The 25,412-nt window shown below is 48.0% G+C and overlaps 1 protein-coding gene across 1 annotated transcript in view; it reads left to right on the top strand.

Annotated features, from left to right (window-relative positions):
• The first annotated feature begins 4,354 nt into the window (after positions 1-4,354).
• The window catches only part of ZFHX3 (zinc finger homeobox 3), a 279,307-nt gene continuing 258,249 nt past the window's right edge, over positions 4,355-25,412 (top strand). Inside the window, exons 1-2 of the mRNA XM_010579685.1 lie at positions 4,355-7,052; positions 10,668-11,164. Coding sequence (XP_010577987.1) covers positions 4,355-7,052; positions 10,668-11,164 — 3,195 coding nt within the window. The remainder of the gene's footprint in view (positions 7,053-10,667; positions 11,165-25,412) is intronic.

The raw sequence follows: 25,412 nt of genomic DNA, 5'->3' as shown, positions 1-25,412 counted from the left end.
TGGGTTTCTCCGCCTGCCCTGGAAGGGCTCCTCCGTGTCGAGGAAAGGGAGAGGAGAGAAGATTCCTTCAGAGTAGCACCTCCTGAGCTGGTTAACTTGGAGTGAGTGGGGGGAGAGATGTTAAAGCAATGCAAGGCAGAAAAGCCCACCAATTAATTGGTAAGCGTTTGCAGGTTTGCCTGGCCTGGCCTGGCTGGGAGAAGATTGGCTTTCTTGTCAATAAACAAGTCCCCAGTGCAGCATCAAAGCCGCAGTCCTTTATCAATCGCGGCCTCCTCTTCCCGCATGTTCCTGTAACTTACCAAGCATTTATTACATTGATTTTACAATCAGGCTGTTAACCCTCCCGCCCCATCCGCCCTGCTAACCCTTTTGGCCCAACTGTCAGTCAGGCATCTTCCTGCCAATCAAGAGTTCTTGATAATGGAGATGCTCAGGTTCATGTTGTATCTCATCTAGGCATGTTTCCTGGGTAGCTGTGCTGGCAAGGTGAATGCTTTTTGTTTAAAAGCATTTCTGGGGTGCTGTTGTTCCACATCGCATTTTGAAGTCTGCATAGATATTATCAAAACTTTTCTTGGGAGAAGTACAAAGCTTATGGAGTTTCTTACTTTACTGGGTTTTTTTTTTCACCCAATATGAATTTGGTTTGGTTTAATTTGGATTGCGGTTGTCAATCTGAAAGGTGGCAGTGAGAGGGAGAGAGTATGTCATGTTGTGGGAAGCTGAATATGCAGCCTTAACACAGAAGGATCTGGGAGCAATTTAAAGAAAACATACAGCTAGGGACAAATGTTCAGTGGGAGACAGCTGGTGCAAGTAAGAGCTGTTACAATGCAGTGTTGAAGTGTCGTTTTAGCTAAGGTAAGCAAAACTGATTAGGAAGACTGAACATTTTGGCAACAGGATTATGGTAGTCTTCTTTCTTGTTCCACTCAGTGCACCAGGTTATTTTTATTGCAGATCAAATCACTATTTATTCCCAGTGCAACCACAAAGACCACTGTGTATGGCACAGAATCCAAGGAAGGTGGGGACTGGAAATGCTGTAAGGTAATACTGCTTGTGAACGCTCTGGATCCATGTCCTTCCGTAGGCATCCTTGCCATACTTGTTTTGAAAAATGTTACTTTCTACCTTCACACGTAATTGTAAATACTTTTTCTCAAGCTTCACCAGAAGTAAAATAGGACAAAAACCTGCCCAGATACCTTCATACGGGCATGCCCAGGATCCCAGTCTGGTGGTCAGCAGTGTGAAAGATTTGACTTGCTTTCATCCTGTTCCACTTCTGCTTTCCGCGGCCCAGGAGTAGCGTTTGGGTGTAGGGGAGCCTTACTGCTGATGCAGGGGTGAGATCAGACAGAAGACACATCCCCCTGCTCCCTTTAACTGCTGGAGTGCTTTCTGGTGCTAGCGAGGAGAGCTTTTTCTTTCCTTTGCAGCGGGAGGCTCGCCAGGGCAGGGAAAAAGGCACCAGAAGCACTGAAATAACTACTAGGCAAAAGCATTTAGGGATTGTATTCCCAAAGAGTGTGCAGGAGTAACCCCCAAAAGGAACTGCAATATTTGGAGAATAGGGGAGAGAGACCTTCTTCTCACCTAGGGGGATCGTATCTGTTCTAACATACTGTTACTAATGTTAATCTATAATATCACAGAAGTTATAAATTTCCATTGTTGTGGATGAAGAGGGGCTTGGAAAAAGTGAAGGTGTATAAATGTACATGCATCTGACATGCACGTACATGCATCTGTCATTACATGTACATAATTATGTAGGAAACAGTGTAAAGGGAAGATATGAACACATGAAGGCAGATCAGAAAAAGTATGGATGGCTTCATGTAGTAAAGGATAATAAACTGGTAGATAATGAAACCAGGAAAAAAAGAGATAATGTTGAAAGTTGCTCCATTTTTGTTTGCTTGAACTAATTTAGGTAATTCATTCAGTGCTGCTGTGGCATGTCACCTGCTTTGTAACTGATCAGGTCTTCTCTGGCAAATTTTCAGTTCTTTTCATACTTTTCTTCTCTTTCCCCAGTTGCTGAAATGCCGGTTGCTTGTCTGCACCAGATGAGTCCCCGTGCACTGGCACAGTTGCGTGCAGCGTGTGTCGGGCAGGTGGATGCGTGGGGGAAAGGGCTGTTGTCTGTATGGGCACGCTGCTCTGCAGGAGCTTGCAAGGGTTTTCCAGGTCTTCATGGGCTCAAATCGAGCTAGAGAGCACTGGAAACACTTTCAAACTATGATTATAATGTTTAATGTTTAGATAGCAGTGTAGGTTCCCAAAACACTGATAGTGTCTGTTGAAAGAGACCAAGGGTGGCAGCAGGCTGCTAATGTGAGTGGAGCCTTTGAAGGGAGAGACCTTAACCCCCCGAGGTGTCAGCTGGTACGTACACCAGTCTGCTGCGTGCAAACGGGTGGAGGGGGTCCTGACGGATAGTCTGGTCTAGCCAGAGCTCCAGCACTGTGCACTGCTTGGAGTATCTCATGAGCTGAAGCAGCAACTGCTTGGAGGATGCTCAGGTGAGAGCAACTTTGAGGAAGCTGTAGTAAATGAGAGAGGTTTAGAGAAAGAACTAAAAGAATTTGTATAACTTTAAATATGTTATTTAGAGTAGATCCCACTGAGTCAGTTTAAGAGTAACAGCTTATTGTTAAATTAAAACCTGCCCTGCCCCCCTAACCCTTATACTAATTATCAGTAAAAACTCTCCCCAAGCATGTATTCAGTTTTGGCATAGTCTGACAAGCAAAGTGGTGCTTATGCTCAGTTGGTAGAAGGTAAAATACTGTGGAAAAATTCCCGTGTGGCATTGATGACCACGGATCTGGAGCATGAGTCTTTTGTTGTTTCTTGGTTCACAGATTGTAAAAATGTGGTGAAGTTGGCCTGTGCTTGCGCAGTTTTTCCTCAGTTGTTTTCTGTGGATGCTTTGTATCTGTATACCCGAGGAAATCTGTGGACCACAGGTAAAAATCACTTTTATAGATGGGAAATCTGTGGACCACAGGTAAAAATCACTTTTACAGTTGAGGTAACAGTGCTTTAATTTCTGCTGGTGTTTCCTCCCATGTGGCTTGCATAGGAGCTCTCTATGGGAAGCAGACTACAGAAGTGCTTCTTTGCAGACAGGATTCTTGTTAAGATTGCCGCTGAACTGGCAATCTCCTGCTGCTTTGTGGTCTGCATTACAATGCTCCAGGTCCTAACAGTAGCACTATCTAATCTCATAGGTCTGTAACCTCTAGAAAGGCGTGTCCTGCCAAACTGGCTCCGTTAGGATTGCAGTGCGAGAGACTGGCAGGATGCAGCAAATGGGGTAGAGGTGGCAGGGAGCTGTGGATGTGGGCCATGCTCAGCAGCCCGTGCTTGCTGGCTGCCTGGCAGTCAGCGGGAGTCCTCCTGGTCTTGTTGTATTTGGTGGAATAGAAATAGCGGGAAGGGCATCCTTCCTTCTCTTCTAGGACCAGCATCGGCCATTTGCCTCTGGGGCTGAGAGGAAGCCGTCTGTGCGCAGAGGCTGTGCCCTGCAGGATCTCTGGGAGCTTCCTGGAGCGTGGTGGGCTGACCGCTTTCCGATCCCCAGGATGGACCCTTGTCAGATCTGGAATTTCCTGTTTGGTTTCTCTCCTGACGTCTCCCTGTTTAAACTCTGTCCAGAACACAGCAATTAAATCTCCTGTGCATACCAAACGCTGTTACTCTGAAATCTCTGTGAGTTGCTCTGGGTCTCATGGTCTACCATGGAGGTGCACGTGTGGTAGCTCCGGTTTTGTGCTTCCTGAACCGTTAACAGGAGGGAATCACCCCAAAATAACAGCATCTGGCTGAGGGAGCCGCAGAGTACAATTTTTACAAAGTTTTAAAGCTCGAGCGCTGTTTTGTTGTAGCGTCTTAACTCTGTTTCTGTCAAAAGCTTTTCTGTTACATTTTCGTTCAGTTTTTTGTTTGTTTTTCTGAAGATGTAAGGTTTTGGGGGTGGCAGTGCGGGTCCTACGGTCTTCCTGCCCCACTTCGGGAAAGGTGGTGGGGGAAGTTCTCACCACCTTCCAGGTCCCTTCGATTTGCCTCTTGCGTTCCTCCTTCCGTTGTGTTTCCATTGCTCGTTTCCAGCGGTGCATTACCCGAGACCGGCCCGCCTATTCCTGGAGCCCATCTCGGGGCACCAGCTCTCGCAGCCTCCCGTTCGGTCCCGAAGAGCGGGGTCGGTGGCCTTCGTGGTGGCGGGGGGGTCTTCACGGGAACTGCCTCTGCTCCCCGACTCACCCGCCTTTCTCCTTCTGTCCCCACCCGCAGGTCCGAGCCGTACCGGGTGCAATGAGCGCTCCGTGCCGGCCCTGCCATGGAAGGCTGTGACTCGCCCGTCATCCCTGGGAAGGACAATGGGTGCGGCATCCCTCAGCACCAGCAATGGACTGATCTCAACAGCGCCCACCTCCCCGACACGGCCGGCAGCATGGAGCAGCCCGCGGCGGAGAGCCGCGGCCCCCTGGACAGCCTGAGGGTCCCTTTCCCCGAGCGCGTCCCCGAGAGCAGTGCCGCGGCCGGCCCCGGCGCCGAGCCCGCCGGCAAGGAGGTGAGCTGCGGCCAGTGCGCCGTCTCCTTCGCCGGCCTGCAGAGCTACATGGAGCACCGCTGTGCCGGCGCCCGCCCGCCCCCGCCGCTGAGGGGGGAGAGCGGGAGCGAGAGCAGCGAGGACGGGGAGGAGGAGAGCGACGTGGAGAACCTGGCCGGCGAGATCGTCTACCAGCCGGACGGCTCGGCCTACATCGTGGAGAGCCTCAGCCAGCTGGTGCAGAGTGGAGGCGGCAGCGGCAGCGGGGCTCTCTCCTCGCTGCTCCCGAACTCTCTGCCCAAGCAGGGAGAGCCCTCCGCCGCCGCTCCCGTCTACCCACAGATCATCAACACCTTCCACATAGCCTCATCCTTCGGGAAGTGGTTTGAGGGCTCAGACCAGGCCTTCCCGAATACCTCAGCCCTGGCGGGCATCAGCCCCGTCCTGCACAGCTTCCGCGTCTTCGATGTGCGACACAAAAGCAACAAGGATTACCTGAACAGCGACGGTTCTGCCAAAAGCTCCTGCGTATCCAAAGATGTTCCCAACAATGTGGACCTGTCCAAATTCGATGGCTTTGTGCTCTACGGGAAGAGGAAGCCCATCCTGATGTGTTTCTTGTGCAAGCTCTCCTTTGGGTATGTCCGCTCGTTCGTGACCCACGCGGTGCACGACCACCGAATGACTCTGAGTGAGGAGGAGCGGAAAATTCTTAGCAATAAGAACATCTCCGCTATCATCCAAGGGATAGGCAAAGACAAGGAACCCCTTGTCAGCTTTCTGGAACCAAAAAACAAAACCTTTCAGCACCCTCTCGTTTCCGCAGCTAACCTCATAGGCCCTGGACACAGTTTTTATGGTAAATTCAGTGGCATTTGCATGGAAGGCGAGCAGGCCCTCCAGGCCGGGGCGGCCGGCGGAGCGGAGCCACCGCCGGCGGGCGTCCTGGCCCCTGGCACGCTCCTCAACCTGGGCGGGCTGACCAGCTCAGCTCTGAAGACTCCCATTACCTCAGTCCCCCTGGGCCCGCTGGCTTCCAGTCCCACCAAATCCTCAGAGGGGAAGGACCCTGGGGTGGCAGAGGGGGAGAAGCAAGAGGGGGGTGACCAGGACAGCCTCTCGGAAAAGGCAGAGCCGGTCGAAGAGGTGGAGGAGGAGGAGGAGGAGGATGTGGAGGAGGAGGAGGAGGAAGAGGAGGAGGAGGAAGAGGAAGAAGACGAGGACGATGAGGGTTGCAAAGGACTGTTTCCGAGCGAGTTGGAGGACGAACTGGAGGACCGGCCCCAGGAGGACGCTGGGGCTGTGGCAGGCGGCGGCAGCAGCAAAAAGGACCTTGCTCTCTCAAACCAAAGCATTTCTAACTCTCCCTTAATGCCTAACGTGCTCCAGACCCTGTCGCGGGGCACAGCTTCTACTAGTTCTAATTCTGCTTCTTCCTTTGTCTTTGATGGTGCAAACAGGAGGAATCACTTAAGCTTTAACAATGAGGGTGGCGGAGCCAGTGTGGCAGAGGGCAGCAGGAGGCTGGACTTTATCGATGAAAGTGCCAATAAAGACAATGCCACAGCACCAGAACCAAATGAGAGCGCGGAGGGTGAGGACGGGAGCTACATCTCCCATCACCAGCATGCTGGCCCCCTCTGTGAACTTGGGGGTGGGGAGTGCCCCTCGGGGAGCGGCGTGGAGTGCCCAAAGTGCGACACGGTCCTGGGCTCCTCGCGGTCGCTGGGTGGCCACATGACTATGATGCATTCTCGCAACTCATGTAAGACACTCAAGTGTCCCAAGTGCAATTGGCACTACAAGTACCAGCAGACACTTGAGGCGCACATGAAGGAGAAACATCCCGAGCCGGGGGGCTCCTGCGTCTACTGCAAAAGTGGACAGCCACACCCGCGGCTGGCACGGGGTGAGAGCTACACCTGTGGTTACAAGCCCTTCCGCTGCGAGGTCTGTAACTACTCCACTACTACCAAAGGCAACCTCAGTATTCATATGCAGTCCGACAAGCATCTCAACAACATGCAAAACCTGCAGAACGGAGGGGGAGAGCAAGTCTTCAGCCACACCGCTGGGGCCGCGGCAGCGGCCGCGGCAGCCGCGGCGGCCGCGGCAGCCAACATTGGTAGCACCTGTGGGGCCCCCTCCCCCACCAAACCAAAAACCAAACCTACGTGGCGGTGCGAGGTGTGCGACTATGAGACCAACGTAGCTAGAAACCTTCGTATTCACATGACCAGTGAGAAGCACATGCACAATATGATGCTGCTTCAGCAAAATATGTCCCAAATCCAACACAACCGGCACCTGGGCCTCGGCAGCCTGCCGTCCCCTGCCGAGGCCGAGCTCTACCAGTACTACCTGGCACAGAACATGAACCTTCCCAACTTGAAGATGGACAGCACTTCCTCAGATGCACAGTTCATGATGGGTGGATTCCAGCTAGATCCCACCAACCCCATGGCAACGATGGCTCCATCTCTAGGTGAGGCTGAAGGGTTTTCCACCGTGTCCATGTATAAGGGAGGGATTGCGTTTGCGTTACCGCAAAACCCTCGTGCGCAGACTGGGCGCTGCGTGCCAAGTCCCTTTGTTCTGTCCCTGCGGCCCCCTGAGTAGCGTGGCCGCAGTGCAGCGAGTTGCCTTTGCGTGGTGGTCAAGGATGGAGACTACACAGTGGAGACCTCTCTTCTGCATTCCCCCAGGCCAGTTTTTCCGATCTTGGGAAAATATGTTACTTTTCTGGTGCGTTTTCTAAGAGTTTTAGTAGGGAGCTAATAAATAGTAGATATGGATGGATTACTGCTGACATGTATTAAATGTTCCTCCTCGTCGTGGAAAGCATCCTTACTACACTGTTTCCTAATGATTTTTCCTTGGTTTGGTAAGGGGTGTGAGTAGTTTGTGTGAGGGTCTGATCAGCTGCTGGCGCTCTCAGAGGCAGATGTTGAGCCGGTTTGTTATGTACTGTGTTGCCCTGAGAAGAAAAGGTAAGCAAGTTTTGAGAGTTGTGATGAATTCGGTGGAAGGGGTGGTGTTCCTTTGCTGAAGAAACTGAGCTGAAACCGTTCCTCTGATGCCAGCAGGAGATAAAAGATCCAAAGCTTGACCAGATGAGAATTATTAAACTGGAGGGAAATGGCTAGAGAGAGAGAGAAGATTATTTCTCTCATCAGATGAGAAAAGCACTTAAAAATGAACTACCAAATGGATATTTCTTGACAACGAGCATTCATCGTGTTTGTGTTGGCGCTGTGCTTGGCGCTGTATGGGGCACACCCTATTCCCACACAATTTAGCCCAAGAATTAGACTTAGAGTGGGGATAGAGGGTCAGGTCCTGCTACGTTCCTCCCCTGTGCTGCTTATGTCGCCCAGGGCCAGCAGCAGCCGCTTCCAGTGTGCACGTGCTTCCTGGTGTGTTTAAACTTCACAGCACTCTAGGATGAGAACTGGTGCAGAACAGACCCCCCCGTGCTTCAGGTGTGGCAGATGCCGACTGAAATTACTGCTGTCTTTATGCTGTTTTGCTGCTGCTGAGAATTTTTCACAGTGCCTTGAGAAAGTATGTAAAAAGGAATCTGCTACTTTACGTGCTTTCCTCTGAACTAATTTCTCCGTGCTGCGCTCTGCCCTCCCTAACCCTGTCCATCGATGCTGTTATTACTGATGCGCTCCATTACTGGTTCACTGGTCTCATGCATGTTCTCCTTTCCTTCAGCTATTCATAGTACAGTTTGTTATTAGTCCAGAAGGACATGAAAGTCATATGAGAAAACAACAACACAAGATACTAAAAAAATGAAAAAGAAAACAGAGGAACTCGTGACTGTAAATTAAAGTAATTATCTTCCCTTTTTTTTTTTCCCCCCCTGTGGTATCCCAGCTTGCATCTTTGGGAGATCAAGGACACGGTCTTTTTTAGTTCATTTTCAATAGCTTCAAGTTGCCAGCAGATGTAATAGACAGTCATTTGTAATATAGCTTGTAGAGTATGAAGTTAGGGTGTCATCTGTAGTGGGTTTCTTGGAAGGCGCCCTTTGGAGCTCAGAGACCCTCCTTACTGAAGCACAGGGCAGTTGGCAGGAGAGAAGTTGGGAGTATTTTAAGTAAAGCTTCCTAAAGTGCATGACGAGGCCTTGAATGTATGTGAGCTTGCCTGGAGTGTGATTTGGGAATTGTACACTTGATGGTTGCAAATCTCAAGCTGAGGATTGCGGAGGGAGGCCATTCCCATGTCAATAAGCACTTGACATGAGCTCAGCTCGTTAGGCTCATATACACGCACTATGAACTTTGCTAGAAATGAAGAAGATTTTTCCCATTTTTACACTTCAGTCCAAAACTAAATTTGAGTAGAATATTAATAATTCATAAGAGTCTACTTTGGGGTTTTTATTGCACAATGTGTTCAGGAAAGACTGATTTAAAGAGAGGATTTCAGGATATATCCTAAAAGGGATGCTTAGAAGAATCACTACAATTAGGAGATATGGACCATAGAAGGCAAGAGGTGTGTTCCCTGCTCTTCTGATATTTAGTGAGCAGGTATGCAGGAGTAACTGTACGGAGGGTATAATTCTGCCATGGCAGGGAGGGATAGAGTGGATCAAGAAAAAAGATTGTTGACTGCTCTGATGGAAAGACAGGTTCCTGACAGTGCATGTAGATGGGACTTTCCCTCTCCAAGCTGTTCTTCTCTGTGTGAGCACAAGATCTGTTTGATGAAAATGAGGTGCTGTTCCTCTAACAAGCTCAGCATCCAGGTTGTCTTGTAAGCTGTAGTTCATCCTGCTTAGGACTGTAATAAACATTGTGGTATTGCATTTCTGCAGGAAAGATAGTAGCATGTACACTGCCCAAAGCTGTGGTCTGCACCAACTGTGGTTGGTTGTATGCTTTCAGAAAGGTTAGTACGGTTCTGCCTGAACTTTGAGTGTCCTCCTAGTGTTGGCTGCTTCTCAGCAAACAGGTTGAAACAAAGGAAACTAAAAGTTACGAAAATAAAATCTCTCTTTTTGATTGACTAACTGTTGACCTGAAGGTTCCTTTAATAAGATTGTTAAGCTGACCTATGACGTAAGATCAAGGTAAAATACCAAAAAGCTGCAGGAGGAGCCTAAATGTCTTAAAAAAGGAAAAGGAGAGCAAGGTGGAGCAAAGGTCCTAAGAAGAGACTGGTGGTTGGTCTCTGTGCTTTGGCATAAAAAGTTAATGTTAGAAAAGGAAAGTGTCTCTGTCCATACCTTCAGAGCGCTCTGATGTAAATAAGAGCTTGCTGCATTCATTTACTGTAAGTGAATAGAGTTCAGCTCTTGGTTTGAAGAGTAGATCTGACACTTAAAGACAGTAAGCATCCTGCTGGCTTTGCTTGACATGCTCTTGCACTCTCATTATTAATAGTGGTTTTCTTTTCCTTGGGCATACAAAGCGTCTGTCAACGCTGTTTTTAGGAGACTGTCCGCCATTTTGAACTCTTGGGCAAGAGATGGGATATAATAGTGCAGGAGTGGCACTTTTCGGATTGTTTTTTGTACTTGCCACATTCTGCACTGTTGCCCGCTTCTGACGGCAGTGCGGTGACCTAACTGTAGTACCCCTATCATGTGGACTTGTGACTGTTGACCTTTTTTATTTGGTAGGAACTGTGCTCAGGTACTGCATGAGGTAACGCTTCTTGCTTCTCCAGGTAGGCAAGAGAAAACAGGATAAAGTGGTGCGCTGTTCTTGAAATGGCCACAGAGACTTTCAGTGCAGTACTAAGGAATTCTTCATCCTCTGAAACTTTGTAGGGTTTTTCTTGCCACCTTTCATAGGCAGAGGGTTGGATACTTCTCCTTCAGCAGGTGGGTGGCAAGGGCTATTGTGGTCCTTTCCCAGCCTTCCGTGCCGGCTGCGATTGCTTTTTTTTCTTCAGGTATGGTACTGACCAGCAGCGTAGAGGAATAAGTGAAGGGACAGCTGTGCTTGGCTTTTTGCTGTGCGTTTGGTGGGTGCAAGAGTTGCACTGAGAGCAGTGTATGCTCTGCTCTGTGCTTCTCTTCTGGCAAGTAAAGAATTCAGCTTTTCTGACCTCTTTCTCCCCTTTTTCCTTCGTGCAGTGGGTGGAGAGATCCCCCTGGACATGCGGTTAGGTGGTGGACAGCTGGTGTCTGAGGAGCTAATGAACTTGGGTGAGAGTTTCACACAAACAAATGACCCATCACTGAAGCTCTTCCAGTGTGCTGTGTGCAACAAGTTCACTACAGATAATTTGGACATGCTGGGCCTCCACATGAATGTGGAGCGTAGCCTCCCTGAAGACGAGTGGAAGGCAGTGATGGGAGACTCGTACCAGTGCAAGTTGTGCCGCTACAACACACAGCTCAAGGCAAACTTCCAACTCCACTGTAAGACGGACAAGCATGTGCAGAAATACCAGCTGGTAGCACATATCAAGGAGGGTGGCAAGGCCAATGAGTGGAGGCTGAAGTGTGTGGCCATTGGGAATCCGGTACATCTGAAATGCAATGCTTGTGACTACTACACCAACAGTCTAGAGAAGCTGCGTCTTCACACAGTGAACTCGAGGCATGAGGCCAGCCTGAAGCTCTATAAGGTAAGGGTTGGCTTTGCTTCATCTTCCTTCATTGCCCAAGTGCTGGAACAAAGGAGAATCTATTTTGAACCGCAGTGGATTGTGATCCTTTGGAGACGAGCTGCTCAGATCTCTCCAGCGGGACCCAGTCTCACTTGCATGGTACAGCTCTTCATCCTGCGTTCTGGTAGCAGCTGTGGTTGTTAAAGCCTTAGGCCAATGAGTGTTCATGTCAAGGTGCTTTAATGGGGGCTTGTATTTCTTATAGCACTGCATACAAATAATACTCCTGCACAAAAATTCAACAGTCGCTGTTGAAAACATTGTGTGAGGTGGTATTTGCCATGCTTTTGTTGGCTCTTTTCCATAAGGCAGTTTGTTAACCCATACAAGATTCTTCATGAGCACTTGAAGGCTTTTGCTGTTGTCAGAGAAGTGTGTTCATCCTGGCGTTGAGAAGGCTGGGTGGATGGAGCGGGGAGGGATGGAGGAAGAGGGCCGCTGTCTCTGTGCTTTTATGCTCTGTGTACGTTAATGCTGGGATCTGTAAGCTAAGTGTTGCTTGAGGCTGCAAAAGGGAGAAGGCTGGACGAGAAGCCTGTATACGTGTGCAGGTACTTGGCTGTGCATATGGACAGACTGTATTTGGAGGCATTGCAGGTTTTCATCCACGGCAGTATTTGGTGTATGACTGTCGTCTGGTTTTCTTTACTCCCCCCCCCCCCCCATTTTGTGTCTTCTTTATAACCATCTTCTCTTTCCTGACTTGTTTCTCTCATTCACAACCCCCTCCCCTCACTGGCCTGAACCCTGTGGGCTGTAACCCAAGAGGAGCTCCGGATACAGTAAATAGTCCTTTCACTCGTGCAGCAGAATTGCTCCAGACGTTTCTATTGATTTTCGCTGGACTTAAAGCTTCACCTTTTTCTCTAATCATCCCATAATGGCTTTAGTATGAACAATCAGGTACGAATTGCCATAAATCTAAGCAGCCACATACCTTCCATTCACACGTGCTATCCCACTCGTCTTCTCATTTCTCTCAGGTTTTTTTATATTCTTTCTGTCCTTATCCTTTTCTTCCTGCTTTCCCCCAAATGTGGTTAGATTTTTTTATATATATAAGTATATATACACATAGACTGTATTTTGTGCTTCTTATCTCTTTGAATGTTTTTCTTTATGTAATGGGAATTTAAAACTTGACATTGAACTGTACAGTAGCCCATCCCTGTCATGGTACAGACACATCAGATTTCAAAACTCCTGGATTTTCCCTAAGAATGAGCAGTTCCAGCAAATTCAGAGAGGAAAGAGACAACCAGGAGCATCATAGAAGGTTTACCTTGAGCTATGGTTGTTGGACCTGCCTGGAGCTGATGGGGAACTGCTCAGAGGAGCAGTACGTTTCTGCTGAGCTCACTACTGAGGCCAGGACTGCTGTGACGATTGCTGTTGCCACCATCAGCCGGGATTCAGCATAGCACAGGAGGGTCTGACTCTAAAAATGGTCAGATCTACACATATGTCTCTGCTCTCAGATGTCCAGGAGACCTGAGAGAGTAAAATCAGCTTGGATGCTAGGGGCAGGAGAGTCTCGGTGAGACTTTAAAAATCCAGCTGAGGAATTGAATCTCCTCTGTGGAATTCAATTTGGGGTACAAAAGAGTTGTGTGAAAGCTCTATTATGAATTTTAACACAATATTGTTTTCTTAAATACACATTGCAAAAGTTTAAAAATTCTTTATCTAGACCTTCATGTACACTGGTTTCTACTGGGAAAGAAGCAATCGGGGCACTAGAATTCTCTCACTCGGGGGGGGGGGAGAAAGAAAGAAAAGCCAACCAAAGTCAGACTCAGGGACAGCTGTAGGTGCTTGTAATAAAGATTCCTGAAATGCTTTGCTCAGACAGGTGAAGAGGAATTGTCAGTTTTCAGGTTTGTAAGAGGCCTGGGCGGTTCTCAGAGCTCTTATAGCCCTTCATTCCTTCTGATGTGAAGGCAGTGAAACACTGGACAGAGAATAACACGTTTCAGAGTAATGAAGTCTGTTGTATGGTCCGTATATTAGCTTTCTAGTATGCCTGTATAAAGCCTGTAGCAGGGGACAGCGGATGGCTGGATCCACAGCCTCTGGCTCCAGCGTAGCTGGAATCAGTGTTAGACTTCATGGAAAAACCTGTCTATGGATCAAGCAAGCTTCAGTGCAATTCTTCCAGTCTTCAGAGTGGTTGTAATGCCATGTCTCTTTTGATAGCTGAAAAGATGCAGTGGGAGTGGGGGTAGTTCACGGAATGGTTTCTCTTCTCTCAGGCCTTGGTGTGGTCTGCAGTAAATTGAGATTGATTGGATGTTATTTTTCCTCTTGCTAATGTAATCCATTAGCCTGGCACATGCATAATCAGTTTAGAGCACAGTTAACTGGATGTAATCGAGTTCTTCCCTGCCTGCTGGAGAAAATCCTCTCCAGATGCTGCTGGGTGAGAGCGCATACTAGGCTTATCACACACAATCCTCCTTATTCTGCTTTTTTGCCATTTTTCTCTTAAATCACATGTTACTGGCTGCTTGCATTGCCCAAGAGCCACTTCTATTAGTGCTACTTGCTGCCAAAAAACGTGATCTGGAGACACTGTTTAGCCCGCAGTCTGGTGAACCTTTTAGTCTTCTGCAATGCTTCCAGTGCCGGAGGAGAAGGTCTGGTCTTCTGCTGCCATCTTCGTCCTGCACCTCACAATAGCTTGCATCAGACCTCTTCCCCTGTCAGTGATGAGGGGGCAGGGATGCCACAGTGGTGTCCTTGCTTAGGACAAGAAACTGGAAGGGTCTGGTAATCTTTCCTTTATTTTTATCTTTTCCCTGAATCCCTACTGTTCCTCTAAAATCCTGCGACTAAACTGGAAATCCTGTCATTTATCTTGCGCTTGTTTGGGGAATGTGGTACTTGTGCCTCTCACCATGACTGCTTATCTCCTTGGTGTGGCTGGTAGTTTTTATATTCTGACAAACTACCTGGACAACATGAGTACTGTTGTAAATGTGTGTGCTTAAATTTTTGAGGTGGCTGTACTGGCTTGATGTAGATGACGGGTTTGAAGACCCTTCATCTCTTAGCTAGGACAGCCCGATGAATATAGTGAGACTGGGGTTGAGTTACATTGGTGGTTGTAAGCAGAGAGGCAGAGATTGTGCAAACTCTTGACAAGTGCAGGCTTACTGTAACAGAAGTTAAGCCTTGTCTCCTTGTGACTGCAGAGAACTAGACCAAACTTGAAGCAGAGCAGCATTCCCCACATCTGGAAGAGGTTGGGCACAAGTTCCTGGCATCTATTGCACAGGTGGAATTTCCAGAAGGAATTAATCTGCTCGAGCAAGAGCCAAGTTTGGACGTTTCCTACAACTTCCTGAAAATCTCTAGTGCAAAACCTGCAACTCGGAAGAAGTTCAAACAAAGAACTACTGAAGAAACACTTTGCTGGCCAGACTGCTAAATGAGTGCATTCAATGAGTTCATTCATTGTCTTCCTTTTCAGTCTTTCCAAGTGCCGAGTTAACTTTTTTAGGGAATAGGGAGTCTGAAGGAGAGGGTTTGGGTTACGTGATGCCCTGCATAGAGCTTCTTTGTTAACTAGGAGATGCAAAGCGTGCAGGAAAACAACTCCTTAATATCAGTACTCAAGATATTAGCGATGATGAAACTTTGTGGGTGTGTGCTGACCTGGAAAGAAATGAAGGTGACCTGTGAAAAAGAAAACAGGAGGTGCAGCTACAAACCCAGCAGAAGGTGGTGGGAGTTGCCAGTTCTGCTGCGGAGCAGCGTGTGTCTTGTCCCACCTCTCCCGTGGGTGCAGCAGGAGTATGTGTGTCTCCTGAGAGTGGGGGGGCTGAGCTGGAGTAACTGCAGCAAGATGCTGAGCTGTGCTGGGGTTTGGGAGCCAAGCTTTACAGTTCCAGTTAAGTACAATACACAAGAAAGACTGAAACCGAAAGCATATATTCTGTGCGGTGTTAATCGAAGAGCTATGGTGGGGCTCTTAGTCTTAAATGAAGATACTGATCAAATAGGCAATGGAGAAAGCTGGTGGAAAGGAAGATAACCCCAAGGACACTGCAGCGTGAGAGTGCAGAACACGTAGGAGTGACAGAGAAGTTGGGGTGACAGTGCGCATTAACTTGACTCCAGTAAAATACCATAGAATCCCCAGCAGTGATTTACATCGCACAATTAAGAAAAGTATACAAGGCTGTATCCCCAGCTACTGGACCAGGATGGTGGCTGTGATGTGCTAGGGGAGATTTGATTGTAGAAAGTGCAATAGGAGACACTTTTTAGCTACCACTCTGCAAATGGGGTAAAGCATCATGGCAGTGTGTGATGCAGTGACTAAACTTCTAGAGGCTGTAAGCGTCAACTTGAAGAAACTTGTTGGAAAATCCCAAGAAGATTTTAATCCCAGATGATGCATGGAATATTGTATGAGATGTAGTTACTGAATGATAATGATAATGCATTCAAATTCAATATCCTTCCATAATAGAAACAGACAAAAAGAGCATTTACCATAATAGTATCTAGCTTTGAAGTTAAAACTACATGAAAATGGGTGAGCTACTGTTAGAGAAATTAAAAGGGTGTGATATGTGCAGGTCACAGAGGATTTACTTAAAACCATGTTAGGTGCTTGTATTAAATGTATACTACCCATGAGAAAAAGTTGAAAATGGAGCGGGGGGGGAAACCCTGCCAAAGTCCACAGAAAGTCCAACATGATTAAATAGGAAAGTATTTCAAGGGGAGGTAGAAAAAGGAAGAGGGAAGAAGGACCACAGTATGGGGAAGGGAAGGAGGAGTAAATTCTTCTCACCCGCGTTTCAGAGAAGAATTGAAGGCTGCCTCTTTACATAAGATAAATCCAAGAGGTGGTCTCAGTTAGAGGTAACAGTGAAGGAAGAAGTCACTGGGGTTACCAGGACTCTTTAGTAAAAAGTTCTGCAGGAACCTGCGCGTGAAATGGCAGACTCCTGGCAGTAATGCGTGCCAGAAACTACAAAGCATTAAGTCAGCAAATCGGTAGAAACTCTAATAAGAAGAGTCTTAGTAGCCATGTGGATTAGAAAGGGGAAAAAGCAGGCTTTTGGAAGAGAAGGTTGTCCCAGTACTGCTAGTTATTTGAAGGAGTCAGCCAGCCTCCAGGCAGGACTGGGCTGCCTCATATGGGCAGCGGGTTTCCCAGAGTCTTTGCCAAGATTCTTCATGAACAGCTCTTAAGCGAAGCTGTGGTTATTGTCACTGGGGGAAAAGGTCTGTGAATTGATAGCGAGGTGAACGATGAGAAATAAAAATTAAAATAAAAACTAACTTTCCACAATGGAGAAAAAATATTAGAAAGATATGGGGTTTTTTCTGTGTTTGCAAGTGATCAAAATACGGAGTAAAAAACCAAGATTAAAAATCTGCTATAAGGTAAAAAAATGTAGACTGCTTAGATGTAAAGCTGGATGACAGTTCCAGAAGAACTTTACAACACTAATGCTTTCACAGGAAATGATAGATGAAATTCAGTGTCAGAAAGTGTTAGAGGAATGGAGGGCAGACAGCCCTAAGGTGGATGTCTGGGCTTCTCTCCCTGCTCCCCCCATCATGAAAAAAAAAAAAAGAAAAGGGGGGAAAAAAAAAAAAAGAAAAGAGCAAAAGAGAGTTTAAAATTGCTCTTCCTGCAAGATGTGGAATCATTCCTAATGTCTTTGAAAACATTAACTCGATGATCAGTGGCAAGCAGAAGGCAAGGTAAAACATGGGAACTGTGTCAATCCTTGGTTTGCCTGATGGTTGGATATTGTGTTCAATTTAGCTCATTTTAGGAGGGATTAAAAAAAACTAAAAGAAGCCCAGAGAAAGTGGCAGGGATGATAGCTAGCTGGAATGACTTGAGTGAAGACAATAAATAGACTTTGGAGTTAGCTTGACACACGAATCCAGAACGGAGCAGAGAAGGTGAATAGGGAGCAGTTGCTCACCTTTTCCTCCTAGCACAAAAAATAAGGATCATCTGGTACAATTAGCAACAGGTTTAAAATAGAAAAAAAACCACTTTTTTTTTTGTACAGCATATCATTTATATGTGAATCTCATTGCCACGGGATGTTGTAGAGAGTGGACACACAGATGGACTGAAGAAGGAGCAGGACAGTTAGTGAGGAGCTGACACATCAGCGCTCATTAGATGGTCGTTGAGACACAAGCTCCAGCTCAGTAAATTCTCAAATAGCTGGTAGCTGGAACGCTTGGTTATATACTAGAAAAGGATTGTTTTAGGTCTGCCCTGTTTCCTTTCACAGATTTCACTGCTAGTGGAAATTGCTAGTTTATTAAAATCTGGTTACTGTTCATTTTTTGATTACTGTGAGTTAAGCATGCCATAGTTCTGCAGTAAGGTAAAGCTGAGAGTCATCTCATCCCACCACTTGGCTGACAGTAGATGTTTCCTGTAGGACTTCAGTGTCAGAAAGCTCTATGTTTTCTCAGGTAAAGAGTTCTAAAGAAATATCTTGGGGTTTCAAGCTTTAAAAAGAAAAAAAATCAGAAAATTAATGACATCAATGAGAAGCAAATAAAAGCAGTTCTTGGCTTTTGGCTCCAAGATACAAGAGACTGAAGTGGAAAGGTTTTTGATTTTTCTCTCCTCCGTGTGTTTTAATCAGCCTACCAGAAGTTTGGAAAGCACTCTGTGTAGTCCATCCTTCTGCAGCTGCTGGTGTAGAAGTCTGTCTTTGTCACACAGAGGACGGCAGAAAACTCTACCCCGGCCATTGCCAGCAAGTGGTGGCTCCACCGTCAGCCCCTGGAACTAGCCCAGCTTCAGCCTCCGGACCCTGCAGGGGTGCGAGAGAGCTCAGCTCGGCATTGCCAGAGCTGCGAGTAGCTGGTGTGATTCAGCTTTGAAATACCCAAATGATTTAGCATAGGCAAAAGAAAACACGTTTGGGTTTTGATTTTTATCAAAAACCTCCTTCGATCTCTGCCTTTTAAGGTTCTTAGGGTAAAGTTGCCCACAAAGAGTCTGTTGGGCTTGTTACAGAGGATTTAGAGCTGTATTAACCTTTGATTTACTCACTGTCTGCCTTCTGTGTGTTTTGGGTTTATTTTTGCACGTTTATCTTTTGAACTACAGATGCAGCATCAGAGCTCTGAATTACACTCATGAGTAACACGAATTGTGCCAGAAACCTGTTTAAATTATAGAGTATAAGGGACTCTTAGCTGATTTCCTACAAGGGGCTTCTAGCTGATTTCCTACAAGACCTTAAGTTAAAATTCCAACAGCAGCTTCACAAGTGAATATCCATTTAAGTCTCTCCCCAAAGCTGTGTTTTAAAGCTGGTCTCCGAAACCTTCATTTCAAATCTGCCATCCTCTAGTCTTGGATAAACTCATAATGAAAGATAAGCTTATGAACTGAAGTGGTTCTGAGGACTAGGGTGTGCTTAAATCTGGAATGAACTTTGAGCCTTGCTGAACCCGTAGCCAGAGAAACGTTGTGAACTACACCCCGGTCTGCACACATTGTGAATCTGAGTCAAGAGGGGTTTCAGAGCTGGACCCGGTGCCTGGCGGGCCGAGCTCCTGGCTCAGCTCCCCGGATGGGGAACCAGTCACCCCAGCCCCAGCAGCACCCCTTAGCAAGCTCTGGGCGCTCTGCCTTCTTCCAGGCTTGAAGAAATTCAAGCAGTACTTTGCTTTTAACACAAAACTGTTTTTCACAGTACAGCCAATTACAGGAGGAACGAACCCCTACGATCTGGTTCTACTTTCACATCCTGTTGGGATTGCCAAGTATTTTAATACAAAAAACACTCGCTATCCATTTAACCCTTTCAGAAACCTCCCTCTTGGGACTGCACGTTTCTCTGAGTGACAGATTGCTCCATCACATCACCCTGGCATTAAAGTAGGTTTTTACCTTCCTTCAGATATTTAATAATCAAGTACATTGGTACAGGGTACACTTTCTCTATACTGCTTTTTGAAAGGCTTGAAATCAAAACTATTGAGAATACACAGCACTGCTTGCTGAATGTTTTATTTATGGACTTCAGTCACTTAGATTTTTCTTTCAACAATTTTCCACTAAGTACTGAGGCATGTGCAACTAACAGCTTAGTTGAAGAAACCACCCTGTAAAAGCAACTTGAATAACAAATGAGGAAGACTGCAACTGGAACAGGAGCAAGTGATCAACACAGCAGGAGCTAGGAGTTAGCCAAAACATACAGCTAAAACCTCTCTGTCAAATAGGATTTAGAATTCAAAATATTTGTGAGAATGGGTTAAAAAAAACAGCCAATCAAGCAAAACCCAAGAAAAAAACCCGAACAACCAAAAAACACCTTGACAAGTTTTTATCCTAATCTGCATAAATTGGCAATTTTTCACAGTTTCTGTAGCAGTCACTTGTGAACAACTGCAAATAGCTGTTTGGGCTTGGTTTCTCTCTGGTTCACCAAGATGTGTGGGTTGGTGGGGAGAGGCTGAGCGCTAGGGAGTAAGAAAGGTCTTGCAAAGCTGTCCTGGACCTCAGCTGTTCTCTCACAGCAACATGTCGTCATTTTGATGAGGCGTCAGTGTGAATCTTGTGTAACCTTTCCCCATGCGTGATGCCAGTTTTGTCTGTGTTTATGGTTCATTTTTTTATCCTAGTAATTTTGGAATGCATGGATGAATACTTAAATTTCAAAGCAGGAATTTTTCCCATTTTAGATGATGCTTGTTATGAGACCTTCACGGTGAGGACAGAGGTGGTTATGGTCATTGCTCTGATGTAGGGCCGTTGACAGAAGCTCTAGGAGACCTTGCTATGGTGGTGTAAGCTGTTGGGGACCTGCTGTCTCTCCTGTACTGATGTGGGAGGCCGCTGCTCTGCAGAGGAGAGCGTGGAGAGTGAATGTGTGTCAGAGATGCTGGTGTGGATCCAAAGGACATGCATTTTTTTTCTGGGTTCAGCCCCTGTGAGCACAGGCTGGCACAGAAGCGTGTGTGTCCACTTGCTCTCCTGCCTGTCGATTTAGCACTGCAAGGGGGAGCTCCAGGCAGGAGAGCTGAAATGAGATTTGTCCGAGACAGGTAACAGGGCTGTTTGTCATGGGTCTTATCCCGATGTTCCTGCAGGCGCCTAATACACGTAGTTGAAGACAAGCGGGTAGGACTGGAACAAGCCTGGGTGTACGACTGCAGGAGCGAGCAGGCAGAGGAGATGGGGGGACAGGTTTGTACGAGGCTGAAGCTAGTGAGTGGAGTTGCAGTGCGGGGCTTGTAAGGCCCTGCTTGCCAGTGTCTGCTGAAATCTGTGCTCGAGTGGTTCCCCTGCCTGATGATCCCGTGCTCCCATCTGGGCGGTCATGTTTCTCTTTGGGTAGTATGCCTCGAAGACCTGGGAAATATTCTGAATTCCTTTTCGTGGTTGGGGCAGAGTCAGGTTTTCAGCACTGTGGGTAACAGCCTTGGCCAGGTAACAGCAGTGCAGCTGCAGGCTCTTTGATGACGAGCTTATTAAATAATGGATGGCCACTCATTAACATCCATCTCTAGCAGTGGGCTGATTTGCAAGCTAGGAAGGAGGCCATAAGGTGCTTTCCCCAACCTGTTCTGTGTGACATGGCGTGATCTGCTGATTTCTGTGAAGCTGTGCTAGTGCAACCAGGCTACAAGCCGCTTTGTCATCTTCCTGCCTGAGATAACTGAGCTATTTCTGCATAAAATTTTGTAACAGTTAAAGTCCCCAAAATTACTGTGGAAGCAGCATGGGAGGCTCTATGTTTGCAGTTTGTGATCTCCTAGGAAATTCATTAAATTACAATAAATAATGTATGCATAATACATAACTTAATACCATAATGTTCTTTTGGTCCTACTTGCCAGTCCTAAAAATTCTGGCCTTGCACTGTAATGCGTGCAATCAAGTTCTGCAATTCAAATTAGGCAATAAGTTACACTTGTGCAACAGGTTCTCTGAAAGTCGTGCCTTTGGGTATGGTTGGACAAGCTCTGGTAAACCTTATTGCAGCTGTTTGAAGATACTTGTCTCCGGGTTACTTTGCCTCTCTGCCAGACTGCTACCCACACCACAGAGCTGCGGGGCAGAGCGCGAGCGTACCGTCCCATACCACGTGCTGGAGCGTGCGGCCGCGCGCGCGGGGCGCGTGGGCACCGTCGCCTGAACAGCCGGAGCCGGCACAGGGAGCTCTGGGCTGTGCTGGCAGTACCCAGGGGGTGCCAGCGCCTGGGGGGGTGGCGGCAGCATTTAAGACGGTAGGGGAATATTTATTTAAAAGCTTAGCAATATCAGTTTGCCCCTTACTACCTTGCAGGAGTTTGCAGATCCTTCTGCCGGGATGCAGTAAGCCAGCATGCTGGCGATGTGTTAGGAGGAGCAGACTCAAGCTCGTGTGGCTCTGGCAGGGACTTGCCATGTCTGTGCAGAGTAAAGATAATAAGGAGGTATTGCGGTCAGTTGATTTTTCACAGTGCTGTGTCATTGTTCTCCAAAACTGTCTTCCCGCTACCATATTTTGAACCCTTCCCGTTGCCGCAGGCTGTGAGGAATTAACGGTCTGGATGTTGGCACAGTATGGAAAAGCCGCTGGGATCAACTTGCAGTACAAATACTTGCTTAGGGTGCTAGTTTGATTTATGTTGGAGTTGCCATACAGCTCCATTGTTACATTGCTTTTTTTCCTGACACCAGAAATGAATGTCGTGATTCCTTCCTCCCCTCTCTTGTTCTGCATTTGAAGCAGGGAGGTGATTTTCGAAGGAGGTGCATGTATTTGGCCATTGAATCATGAGTGGAGTGCAGTTAATCCCAGGATCCTGGTTTTCTCTTTGTCCTAAGCATTATCTCAGAATTTTTCTGCCCAGCAGAACAGGCTGTGGTGACTGGGTAGAAATGCAGTCGCTGCCTTGTGACATGGCTGTTTGAGCCTGCTTTGACTCCCCCCTTGTCAGCTGGGCGGCTCACAAGCTGGGGAGAGTGGGGAGGTGATGCAGGAGGCAGAGGCCAGGATGCTCTGATCTAACTGGGGAGAATGTAAAAATCTGAATTGTATTCCTTCCTTCCATCTCTTGTACAGGCCTGCCCACAGTTACAGAACTTGCAAGGATTGATGCACGTGACCTGTTTAGGTTTCACCATGTTTATGTGGCGGTTAGGGTCCTCTGACCTGCTGCCATTTATTTCCCTTCAGCTGCCTAATGGCCTCTAGACTTTATTCCTGCCTCTCTTTCTGAACAGGCATTACAATCCTGTCCCACCCACTCCTCTCTTTCTCATGCTTGGAGAACGATGGTTACAAAGAAAATCACCTGGGGAAGTTTCAGGCAGCAGTAACAAAGCCTATCTCCACAGAGGGGAGGCTAATTACACAGCTAATTAATCCAACAGATGTCACTTTAAATGCCTGTTTCTTTGTGATTCTGTTGCACACATCATGCTGGTTAAACAGACTTCATGGACCCTGTTCAAAATGCCTGCACAGGCTGCTGGAAGCTGCCGGTTTAGACCCTGGTGTGTCCTGTTCGCTCCCCAAGGTTTGTATCAAGGAACGAACCCCAGAGAGCCGAGTCTAGACTGCGCTCCAAAGAAATTGCACTCGGAGAGAACTGTTTAATGGTTATGTTTGGTTAAAAACTCTGAAATAACAGATGCGAGTATTGAAGTGGTTGTTTACATTCTTGCTGTAAGTACGGAGGTGAGGCAGAGGTGTCGGGAGAGGAGACCCTGTCCTGCTGCACCAGAAGCGCTGCTTGGTGCGAGGCAAAGAGAATTGGGAAACCTGAGCTGCTCCGGTAAGGTCAGCAGTTCAAACCCAAGGCTGGTGAGGGCCTGAAGCCGCTCATCTTCTGACATGAATGTGGTCTGTCCGGTTCCCGCAGCCAGCACCTCCTGTGCCATCAGGAGGGTTCCCTTACTCTGGCTCCGTGGGGTCAGAAAAAATGAGCGTTTCTCCAACATCTCGAGCAAGTCTTTGCTCGTAAGGGTGGGGGCATGTCCTGGTCCCCCCACCCCGCCCCTGGAGAAGGGACCAGTTCCTTATCCTTACGCGGAGCTGGTCCCTTGCTGCTGAAGGTCAGTGGTCACGGCATGACAGCTTGGACTCCCCCCGATTCAGTCTCCTGCTGCATTTAACCACCAGCCTGGGGGATCAGGGAACACCTGTAACGACGCAGTGGCGTTAGTGCTGGTGGCTTTATACGTAGGTGCTGCGGTATTTTCTCCCCTTTGTGCTGTTTTGCAGGGGGGTAACATTAAGGCAAGGTGCGAACGCCTCAGCAGCATGTCCATCACCCAAGGTAAACCCTGCCGTCGTCAAACACTGTCACCCTGCGTGCGAATGTCCCGGTTTGTGATTGTGATTCTGAACCATCCCGTTTTCTGGGTGTGTGCTCTGCTGCCTTGGCCTTTTATTCCACTTTCATAGCAGCAGAGTCAGAGGGTTCCCTACTTCTTACTGAGCAGATACCTTCTGGGGACAGGAGGCTTGTACAACGCTGTCTGCAGTCCTGGACCAAGGCCCACAGCACTGTGCTTGGAGGGTGGCTGCTGGAATGGGGAAAATGACCCCAGTGCTCTGGATGTAACATAGAAGACAGTCCTGAAGATAGTGGATTGAACTGCCTAGTGTGAAAGGAGCAGGAGAGATACAGTTAAGGGGGAAGAGCATCTTTCTTGGGGTCTTAACGTTATCGGTAAATCACAGTTGGCACAGTTGATTCAGCGTAATGGATGTGTTCTCATTTCCCACAGCTGATGAGGATTATATCAGCTTGGTTTAACAGTCTCATTTTCTGCTCCCAATGCACACTTGTTTTAATGCGTTTCAGTTAATGAGGTAGAAGAGAGAATGAGGTGTTACTGTTTATGTACAGACAGCAAGTCTGTGCAGAGGACTCTGGAGTCCACGCAGTCCCTTCCCATTGCTCTCAAAGGGACAGCATTAGCTGGCATTTATAGAAAATTTATTGGCTGTGGTTTATCCAGGTAAAATTTTTCCCAGTGGTGCACATTTCTTTCTCATGCCTTCCTTATGCATTATTACAGGCTACAAGACGTGTTGCCAGCAGCCTGTCTGTGAGCAAGGGATGTCAGCTAGCTGAGGCAGCCCGGTGTCGTGTCTCACAAAACAACGCAATATATTTGACGTGGGCAAAGCTGCTGTGATCTACCTGGGGTAAAAAGTTCATGCATGCCCTAAAGTAATTTATGGCTGGGGCACTTCATACCTCCATTGTTTTGCTGTTGTGCTGTTTGCAGGTCTTAGCCAGGGTCAGGGCTGCTCGGTGCCAGGCGCTGTGCAAGCAGGTTTGTTAGCCAGTGCCCTCAGAGCGCTCAGCCCAGTGTCGTCTCCTCCGGAGAAGGTGTGCCATGCCTCAAAGAGGTACGGTAATGGGACCCGAGGCTGCGCCTTGAGTGCCCTAAGGAGAGGGACTCTGCCTTCCTGAAAAACAGGTTGTCCTTGTGCTGATGGCAAATATTTGCTGTGGGGTGGGCTGGAGCTGCGTTTCTCCAAGCAGCATCCTGCCTTCCCCAGCCCCGCGCCCGGCTCGCTGCTGGTGAGAAGCGCCTATAAATAGTTAACGCTGTTATCTAATTCCTGGCCGAGTGCCAGCGGCTGGCATCACTTGGCTGACAGCACGCCTGAAAGGCCCTGCACATTGTACCGCGTTTGAAGGTAAAGCTGCTGTTGGTTTAAGCGGGAATTAAACAATTACCGCGTCTTAGTTCTCCCCACCTTCGGTGGATTGACTCTATAAATTGTCAGCCTGTTGACATTTTAATGTGAATTATGTCATATGGTATCCCCTTTGATTTCAACATGCCTCAGTTTGTAAATACACGAGCCTCTCAAAGGGTTGTGGTTAGCGTACACGCAGGAGGCCTCGGGGTTTTTGGTGGGGAAGGAGCACAGCGCTCGTCTCTCCCGGCAGCGAGTGTGCCTGGCATGGCGTCTCGCAGCTCCACCGCCGGAGCTCGAGGCGCGTGCGGCGACGGCTGCCTTGGAGCACCGGCGTCTGGCGGGGCTCCCCGCGCCCTGCGGGTTTGGGCAGCCTGGGGAACCCCCCCAGCGGGGCGCTGGCTGGCAGCGCCTGCGGTCCCAGCGCATCCTCCAGCCTCCCTTGGTCTGGGGTCCCTCCGCACGGGGCTGCTTCCCTGCCCCTCCGTGGGGTGAGAGCTGCCCATGTCTGCAAGGGGTGAGGGGCCTCTCCACTCCCC

This window comes from Haliaeetus leucocephalus, unplaced genomic scaffold (assembly GCF_000737465.1).
Source record: "Haliaeetus leucocephalus isolate CR32 unplaced genomic scaffold, Haliaeetus_leucocephalus-4.0 Scaffold668, whole genome shotgun sequence".
Lineage (NCBI taxonomy): Eukaryota > Metazoa > Chordata > Aves > Accipitriformes > Accipitridae > Haliaeetus > Haliaeetus leucocephalus.
This window is presented reverse-complemented; position numbering and strand designations above follow the sequence as displayed.